Source organism: Passer domesticus, chromosome Z, assembly GCF_036417665.1.
Source record: "Passer domesticus isolate bPasDom1 chromosome Z, bPasDom1.hap1, whole genome shotgun sequence".
NCBI classification, from domain to species: domain Eukaryota; kingdom Metazoa; phylum Chordata; class Aves; order Passeriformes; family Passeridae; genus Passer; species Passer domesticus.
The window spans coordinates 40,466,824-40,477,089 of record NC_087512.1 but is presented as its reverse complement, the minus strand read 5'-3'; the positions used below and the strand labels follow the sequence as shown (position 1 = coordinate 40,477,089).

General features: G+C 34.4%; 1 protein-coding gene across 29 annotated transcripts in view; it reads right to left on the bottom strand.

The window, feature by feature from the left end:
- Positions 1 to 2,798: 2,798 nt before the first annotated feature.
- LRRC2 (leucine rich repeat containing 2) overlaps positions 2,799 to 10,266 on the bottom strand; it is a 126,787-nt gene continuing 119,319 nt past the window's right edge. For all 29 annotated transcript variants that reach the window (XM_064403636.1, XM_064403637.1, XM_064403634.1 and 26 more), the window contains 4 exons: positions 8,631 to 8,776; positions 6,389 to 6,544; positions 4,444 to 4,580; positions 2,799 to 2,952 (listed from right to left, as the gene is read on the bottom strand). In XM_064403636.1, the coding sequence (XP_064259706.1) occupies positions 2,903 to 2,952; positions 4,444 to 4,580; positions 6,389 to 6,544; positions 8,631 to 8,776 (489 nt within the window). In that variant the 3' untranslated portion in view covers positions 2,799 to 2,902. The remainder of the gene's footprint in view (positions 2,953 to 4,443; positions 4,581 to 6,388; positions 6,545 to 8,630; positions 8,777 to 10,266) is intronic.

The window sequence follows — 10,266 nt, the reverse complement described above, 5'->3', positions numbered from 1 at the left end:
ACTTGGGGATACTAATGAATGTAGAATAGACCATGAGCTTATTATGTGTTCTTGCAGCCCAGAAAACCAGCCTTACGTGCAAGAAAAGGAGCAAGGCCAGCAGGCTGAGGGAGGTGAGTCTCTATTCTACTCTTCTGTGACTCCGCCTGAAGTACTGCATCATTCTCAGCAAAAGGAAGATGTTAGAGTACCCTGTTAGAGTAGATCCAGAAGAGGGCTACAAAAATCACTGAAACACCTCTTCTTTGAGGAAAGAGCTGAAATACCTCTCCTTTGAGGAAAGGCAGAGAGAGTTGAGGATGTTCCGCCTGGAGAAAAGAAGTCTTATTGCAGCTATTCAATATAAATAAGCTTATGAGAACATTAGAGAAAGATATTTTTAGCAGGATTTTAAGTGACAGGACAAAGGATAAGTTTCAGTAAGAAACTGAAATAGGGTAGCTTTAGTCTTAGATTGGATCTGAGGAAGAAATTCTCTGTGACAAGACTGGAGAGTCACTTGATGTTTTGGGTGCCCCATCAAGGGAAATATTCACAGTCAGCTTAGACGGGGCTTTGAAAAACCCAATCTAATGAAAGACGTCCCTGTCTATGAGAGAATGATTGGGATAGATGACCTTTGAATGTCCCTTCCAACTGAAATCAGTCTGTGATTCCATGAAAATTGGATTGAAAGGTGTCTGAAGTCAAGTTGGAGAATACTGTTTGGACCTCCTGTATTTGCATTTTCCATGACTTAATTGTTACAGATTTATTTTTTTTTTAAGAACATGTTAACCTGAACTTAAATATTGCTGGTGATTGAGAATTTGTATTTTATAAATAATCTCATGGTTCCTTTTATGGAAAAACAGACCTTTTTTTTCTAATTCAGATATGTGAATTCAAGTTTTAGTCTTCTGCCTTATGTTTGCCTGCTGCATTAAAATGTCCTGCTTCTAGACAGTGGTCTTGCATTTATAAATATTGACAAGCAAATGGACTTGCGAACAATGCTGTTCAATTAACTTAAAAATGCATGGATTTTATTTATGCTAATTTTTTGTTTCTGTCTCCAAATTATTTTTATCAGTCTTATCTGTGAATAGAAAAAAATTTTGAATAAGATTAACAGCAATGCTAAGGACTAATATGACTTCTCTATTCATGTGCTTTCTGTTTATATATCCAATACTGCTGATAGAATTTGCACTGGCACTTTTGTTTTGTTATCTGTGTTTGCATCCCTAGTTTTTCTAGTTGCAGCTCCATTCTATAAATACAGCCTTTGTGATTTCCATTCCTATAATTTTCAGTGGATCATATTAGACTATGAGAGATTTTAGAAATAGAATTTCAACCAATATCAGATGTCTTACAGAAGTTTATTATATCAATATCAATAAAATAAATTTATAATCTCAATAAAAGAAAGTGTGGTAGGATAGTTTCACATAGCCTAAACTCTCTGAGACCAATTTGACACTATTTTATCCTATTTCAATTTGTCCTTAATGATAAAAAAAAGTCTTCTATTATTCTGCTTCAGATCAATGCCAATTTTTCTAATTTTTTTTAACTTCCCCCTGGATCAGAACTTGCTTAAAATCTGCATTAACATATAGAGACCATTTTGAATGGGTTTCATTTTGATAGTAATATAAAGAAGACTGCAAGTGGAAATAACACACCCACTATTTAAAATGTTTTTTTCTTTTAAAATTTGAATACTAGAATATTGAAAAGAAGACATCTAAAGTTCTTTTTCTATATGGAAGCCAGAGGAGCATATCCTTCATTGCTTTGTGTTTTAAATATGGCTACTTAAGTGACATGCTAATGCACAAAACTGAAAACAGATCACCCATAATGAAAAAGAAAGATGTAAATATTATCTCACTTAACGGCACTCATAAGTTCAGGACCATTTAAATTATATAATTTGAATCTAATTTGATTCTCAATTCTCAAAGTCTCAAGATTTTTAGATTAAAAAGATTGCTTTATTAAACAAAAATACATGTAAAACTAGGTTTCTGAAACTCTACTTGATATACACTTAAATAATTATATATAAACAGATAATTAAATAGCAAGCAAAATAATGTTTTAGCAGCAAACTCATTCTTACACTACTTGGAAAATTCCAACAAATGTCCACAAAATCCTGTGATCTGAAACCATTAATATAATACCTGTATCATCATTTTGCTGATAGTATTAGCTGACACCACTAAGTGCCTTAAAATCTTACATAGTATACAACTATACTACAAGACTGCATAGCGCAGAAATCTCAGTCACATTGGTACTTGGTTTTGCAAAGAGGTTAGAGCTTAAAATATGCTTGAATAAAAGAAGTGCTACAGCTTCTATATGTAAAGTTGTTGAAACTTATCTAAACTGAAAATTCCAAGAATAATTTTCTTGCAGAAAAGCAAACTACAAGTGTGTTCTAATTTCAATATTGTAAATACTTAAATGTGTATTTGGTCTTAACAACAGATCACATTCATTTTCTAAATCAGTTTATCCCCTTTTATAAAATCAAATCTCTTCCTAAGATCATATTTTGCATTTCGCTGTTTCAGCTACAACATACAATGTCTTCATTCTTCAGCTATGCCTGTGTATACTTAGTTACAGTGAATTTTACTTTCAGAGGGTCTACATGCAAATTAGTGGCTGTTGCTGTGAACTTGAAAATAAACATGTTGACTTAAAATGTGAAACAGCATCTTATGAATGTTCTACCACTCCTTGTTTTATCTGTAGTTACTTGAAAAGCCTACAGAAAACAAATAAATAATTCAATATGATTTTGATGTCATTCTGGCCATCTATATTTTCATGTGTTTACTATTCAGGTGTATAAAAAGAGAGTTATTCAGAAATTCAGTAGAGATCTAGAGATTTTTAATCTTCAGAGCTGGAGACTGAGCATTACTTTTGTAGTGTAGGAAGGAGTAGACTCTGCAAAAAGAGAAAAAAGAAATAAATCTCAGACTTTAGCTATGTAATCCAGCACAAATAAATGAAGCCCTTAGCTAGAAACAGCTGGATTTGGTCTTGTTTCAAAGGTACTCTACAAATTATCTCTGTGCTGTCTTTCAGAGTTTCTGCCGGTTCATATTTTATAGAAGATATTCCTTCTACAGTCTGCTTTTCAAAAGCAGGTATTGGCATTATCTGTAGCACAAAAGTTCAGAAGCAGGAAATACAAAAGTGATTAATGATTCAAACTCTTCATAAAAAACAGTGAAGTAAGTTCTGTCTAGAAGGAGAGAACTGTATCTCTGAGCAGCTTTGCCCCACAAGAGCATAAACCTGGCCTATTCTCAATAGGGTCTAATGCAGGTTTCAGACAGCCTGTCAGACCTCTACATCTCCTGACTCTAGACACAACTTCATCACTACATATTTTATGGCTGTCTCTACAGCCAAATTATCACCCAAATTTTTCCTCCATTGCATTCTTCTCTCCATTTTAACCACCATTGTTACCATTATCAAAATCCAGCACTTTTATTGCAGACTTCAATTTAGAAATAGACAGAATGAATATTCATATCCACAACTTATAGATGTTAAGGAACAGAAATCCAGCATGAGAACATGAAACATATTGTGAAGTCACACCCTTTCTTTATATTTCTCTTTTAACAGATTTTGTAGGACCACTATTTAGACCACTTAAATTAAACACAAGGAATGAAAATCTACTGTAAGATTCATTCCACAAAAAGTCCTTTCTACACACAAAATATTAAAGGAATTAAAATGAGCCTGTGGGGTACCCTGTCGCACAGGAAACTTTCCTCTTTTTTCCTTACGAATCTTATTAAAGAATACTCAAGAGAACAAGGATTTCTCTATGATGGTAAATATAAAACAGAACAGCAACATGAAGAAATGTGTAAAGTTGTGGGTGCTATGTAATAAAGATAAAAGCTTGTATTTTACTATAATTGTACAGTGGTTAAATAGTTAGTACCTTGAAGCTGATAACATTGTCAAAGAATATTCTACCAAAGAAGATTCTACAATATTCTACCATTGTCAAAGAATATTCTACCTCTACAATGAGGCTTTCATATATATACTGATCTTTTTGAGGAGGAGAAGCATTTCTTCAGGAATTCAAAATCACTAATACTAATCCCAAGAGAAGTAAATAAATCTAGAGAATGAGAATATTCTTTCTGTACACCATTAATTATTTGAGATTAAGGCATATACCACACAATTAATTTTGTATACATTTTTTCAATATCTGTGGTCTTAATTAGGGTCCAAACTTTTAACAAAGCAGATTGGGCATTTCATTATTAGTCTTATTTAATACCAAAAAAGACAACCAGCGTTTAATGGTGTATTATTTTTCCTCTTAAAAATGAATGGTCACAATATCTGTCTGCATTTATATTCAAGACAGAAGAAAGGTTACTGCAAATTTACACATACCCCTTTCCCTTAGGTCTTCAATGTATGCTTTCATAAACTCTTTCTCAACTTGCTCACGTTCACGTTCATTTTCTACAATTTCTTCAGTGTCTTCACATACAATCGTTTCAACAGGACTGTCCTTGAGACTTACAAATCTAGACAGAGATTAACACACAAATGTATTGCAGGTAGCTGAACATCACTGGCCATCATGAATGACAGTTTAGAAATTGCTACCAGAGCCAGAAGCAGAAATGTAAAGAACGTTAGCTCAATTTTGCAGTATGGCATAGTTAGGATACATCTACTATAGAAATACAGATTTCAAAAGGAACTTTCTCTATAATCCACTTGCCATATAAAAATTGTCAGGTTTATCTTTTTTCCATCTATCTACATAAATCATTCTTTGTAATAACAGGTATAGCTCTTATTATGGAGCTTCTGACCAACTACACTGTAATTTCCCCATCTGTTAATGAGCAATACGAACTTCATCCCAGCAATATTGCCTAGCAATCTGGAATTTTGCCAGAATCTTTTAGCTGCAATATGTGCCTCCATTTTTTGGTTATTGCATTATTAATCTTTTACAATGCATGACAGGGCATGCGTTACTTTGAAATTGAAAATATTATGAAGGTACACTTTGCAGAAGAAAAACTAAGTGGCTACATAAACAACTTATATAATGTGCAAATAAGTGTATAGCATTCTGAAAATCTCTGATTTTCACTCCAAGAAGGAAAAAATAATTTAAAAGTTGTTACTTTCAAAAGAACAAATGTTCCAACAAATCATATGGTTTTCTAAAATTCTGATGAATTGTTGTAAGTTTGTGATCAGCTGACTTGTTTGGCCCAGGTTTGGCCCACCAAACACCTCTCTCTGCCCCTCTCTTCAACTAGGCAAGGGGGAATAGCAAATGAAAAAAAATGTAGATAAGCTTAATGAAAAAAGTAAAACCTATATAGAAGAAAAGCAAAGCAAAGCAGAAAAATTACTCTCTACTTTTCAACAGGTAGTGTTTAGCTACTTCCTGGGAAGCAGAGACTCAGTATATGTAGCTGGTTTCTTTGGAAGACAAAAACTTCAATAACACATGATCCGCCACCCCTCTTCCTTTCAGCTTTATATACTGAGCAAGAAACCATATGGTATGAGAACATCCGACTGGCCAATTGGAGTCAACTGTTCTGGCTGGTGTCCCCAGCTGTCCAGGCTGTTTCCCCTCCCAGCCTCTGGCTCAGCCTACAGTGCTTTCTTAGGGAACAGTTGGAGAGACAGCCTTAATGATGTGCCACCACTGTTCAGCAACTGCTAAAAACACTGATGTGTGATCAACACCTTTCTAGCTACCAGTGCAAGGAATAGCTCTAAGAGGGGAAAGGTAATTCCATCCACAGCTAACTCCACTCTGAGCCAGACCCACTATAGAATCTGAAATGGTTCCATAATCAAAAACATGAACATTTTCTGCAGAAATGCAATATCTCTGTAACTGCAGACTACAATTTAGTTCTTTTAGTCTTATCCTGCATGCAGCAGTAAGGTGGCATTTTACAGCAAAGAACTACTGTGACCTTACCTAACATTTCCCTAGCCATGTCTCCCTCTCCCAGCAAGATGCTTTTGTCATCACAGAGGTTATCAGCAGCTAGATTCCAGGCTACTAGTCCCACTCTGAAGCATGGTTTTGCAACTCCAGAGTTAGAGCTGCTATGACCAAGTCTACCCAGGAATATCAGTTTAGACATAGAGATGCACAATGTGGGTAACTGGTAGATGAAAATCATGAAAATGCAGATCCTCTGTAATTTCCAATCTTTTTAGTGCCTCCTTTATCACTCTGATATAAATTAGGTCAGAATTTCTAGAAACATGCTGGTGAAAGCCTTTCTTCTGGGTGTATCTTACCTTATTTTCTTAAGAATATTTCCCTTTCTCTCGCTCTTTTACTTACTTTAAACCTGTGGTTGACTCACAGATGGCTGTGGGTATCTCAACCAGGTCATCACCACTGGCAACTAGCAAACTGAGCTTTGGCATATTGACAAGAGCTCGTGGAAGATAAGTCAACTTGTTTTTCTGTAGGAGGAGCGTCTGCAATTCATCTAACCTGTAAAGATGTCAAAGATAGAGATGTCGTAAGTTATTTATTTCAAACAGCAACATCTAGCCAAGATAGTAATACTGACTTGATGTTGTGTATAATAAGAGCAATTGCATGCAACATCTTTGTCTCTTTGTCTTAAAAAGTTGCTCAAACACTACTTTCACAAAATTTCATCAACTTCAATGGAAATCTTCAGTACTGGTTCAGCATTATAGTATTAATAGCATACCTCTGGCAAGTAATCAGAAGCAGGCTCAAGATAAAAGGTTACAAAATTTAATGTGTTTTCATACAGAAAATGTGAACAGAATATGATATAAAGCCTCACCATATGCATGCTGCAACTAATGAAAAATACAGGCCAGCAGGTCACACTTTTGCCCATATGCTAGTTTCTATGAATTAGGTATGTCTGTGGTAGGCAGTACATCTCCATCTCTACTCTCCACTAGTAATTAATACTGTGGGGAGCAAGAGAAAGACCAGCTCCTCGTCAAAAGGTTCTTGCAAGTTGTCCCAATGAAATCAATTTAATGACAGTGTTTTGTGAGGAACTTTTGTTTTATTTCCCCTGGCTTTTCCTAATGCAATAGAAATTTGTGTCTGTGCCTTTATTCCTTCTATTAGGTAGAAGACAAAGAGCATAGCAAATTGATGAAACAAATTTGTCTTATTTGACTGGGAGAGTCCATTCCTAAAACACTGTTGGCAGGCTATTCTTATCAGGCCCATGCGGTTTGTTTGAATTCAGGTGAAAATATTAAGTAAGGCTTCAGTTTACTGTCAACTTATCTTTATTAATTACAGACTATCGTAATGATATTACAGACAATTATAATTCACAGAGGTTCTTTGACACCACAGGCATTGAAATCATAAGTCTGAATGAGAGTATTAATTTACTGATGCAGGGGTTATCTTGACATTTTTTAGTCTTCTGAGCCCAAAGTCAAACAAAGAAAACCTTATTTTTTGTTGTCTGATGATGATATTCTAGCATCAAATCTGGCAACTCAGTACAAAATAGAGAGGATAAAATGTAAAAAGGGAATAATTTGAAGCTAAGGGAATATAGGTTATAGGGGAAAAAAAGTTCTACAAGTTGAAAGGGTATCCTTCCTTAAAAGAAAAATATCCTCTTAGGAACTCTTTGAAGTTAGTTAAATCTCTGGTCAGATCCCCTGGGAAAAAACGGCAAGCTTATGTTGTTTGGTGTGAATTACTAACCCAAGTTAAGAGCAGTGCTGCTGTCAGAATAATCTGTGATTACACCATGTCCCAGAAAAGTCTTTTTGCCCAGCAAAAAAGGCCTTGCGAAAGTTAGGAGTGAATGAGGTTCCTGTGAAGTTTATTCTGCCTCAGGGATTTCTATTCCCAGATAAATAAATAATCTTGAATATTTTTTAATAAACTTCAGTTAATATGTTTTGGTTTTTTTAACTTAAGGCTAAGTAAAGTTTCATAAACCAAGTTGCTGCAGCACTCTGGAGTGAATAGTTAAGCTTAGGGATAAAAAAGTGCTTTCTCAGGCAGCAAGTCCCGTTAAAGGGATCAGAATTATTTTTTAAAAACTAACTCAAAGTGGTCATCTAAACTGGGAGAATGAGTGCACACATTCGTACTTACTTTAGAGTAGAAGGGGAGGATTTTCAATGGGGTTTTTAATTTTACCAATACTTTTCTTCTTTACTAATAAAGTTTATCAGGCTCTTTGAGTTACTTAAGTATGCTTTAGTTCACCTTCTCCTCCCCATCTACCCTCCAGAGAGTTACTGCTGCCAATTCCATATGGTGAGTTCCCTGCGATGGAACTGGAGCAGAGTATATCCAGTAAACTTCCCAAAAAACCAAAGTCTAGATAAAATAACAAATTATTATGAAAGCAGCAAAAAAAATGTTTTGTTAACTGACCACCATCAATGAGCTAGTAAAATTAACTTTTGTTCTCAGACCCAGTCCATCAATCACAGAAATATTTGCATGCAAAAATACCTGATACATTTCCATCAACAGTGTCCCTTGGAAGATTTTACTTTCTAAATTCACTTAAGAGTTCCTATACCTGTCATTGAATTAAAACATAAACTACCTGTCTATGTCTTCTGGGAGATCCTTCAGGCTGTTGCTGCTAATATCCAACCACTGCAAATTAGACATCCGGAGAACACAAATTGGAATAGAATGGAACTTGTTTGCTGACACATCCACAAATGTGAGTTGTTTCAGATTACTTAGCTAGAAAGAAGTGGTGGTTTATTTTAGTTACTTTTTGCAAATACAAGAAGACATTTCATTCATCAACCATTTTTATTCCTCTAAAAGCACTTAGGAAGATAAGAATCCTTTTTTTTTTTTTACTCAACCATTTTCCAGCCTCGTCTGTTAGTCATCACTTTATTTAAAAAGTAATTCAGAAATGCATACCCCCCAAATTGTTCATCACCTTTCTAACAGCATCAGGGGATTGGATTAAATTTTTATTCTTTAAAACCTACAGGTTTAGATGACGGGTCTGGAACCAGAAAATTAGTTGGTTTTGAGATAACAAAAGACAATTTTTATAACTAATATGCTACCATTCTCAAAATCAGAGATTTGATAGCCCCTATCAAAATTACAAAGATTCCCTTCACTATAACTCTACTGTGCACTTAGAGTGTATTACCAGCACATGATTAGAAAATTAAACTATCAATCTAAGCCAACAGATAATTAGGTCCAATATTTTTCAAAGATGTTTAAAAACACATCTTCCATACCGCAAACTAAATATATAATAATTACACTAGATATTTTTACTGAAATAATTTTCAAAGGAATTATATTTTTATGTAATAAACACTAAATGCAATGAAGATTAAGTACAAATGTAAAATATACTTGTCAAAGAAATTAATGTCTTGAATAGAGTTCTCTGTGTAGTCAATCAATTATGCACTCTACCAGTGTTCATAAAACCATGCAGCTAGTTAAAGTGAATGTCAAAGGAGTATAAATGTTAAGAAACAAATTACTAGAGAATAGAAATTGTATTTCTGAGGTTCTAATCATTAGTCAGCATCACAATCAAACTCTACAGATCATGATACAGAAAAAAAAGCAGCAAAAAACTTTCCTTGGCCTTTACCTGAAGGTGCCTTAGAATATAGGAAAAAAAATCTCAAACCAAACACATTTACCTCTTTCAAGGTGAGCAGAACACACGCAAAAGATAAAATATGAAAAATTATAAAGTAATAAAATACATTATGAATCCCTGAAAATTATTTTTAATTATTAATAATTAAAACCAGGAGTTTTTTATATTATCTATCCCAGCTCCTTTTTATTGTAATACTGCCAGACTTTCATCTTAATTTAACTCTTGCTATTTAAAATCCTCATATTCAAAGCACGGTGCTGTGACAGAGCTAGTTTCTTTAGGGACTTTTTGATGGTGGTTTTTTGTGGGATTTTTTGGGGGTTTTTGTTTTGTTTTGTCCTGGTTTATGGTTGTTTTGTTTTGTTTTGCTTCATTTTTTTGCAGTGTAGGGTTTTTTGCTGTTGTTGGGGGTTTTTTGTGGGATGTAGGTTTCTTGTTTGGTTTGGGGTTTTGTGGGTTTTATTTGATTGCTGTTTCTTTTTTTTCTAGTTATAGCCTTATAACCTGCAGAATCTTACCATCTTGAGAAATATTTTCAGGGATGTTTACTGAAGCTGTCCTATACAAACAACTACACAATGAA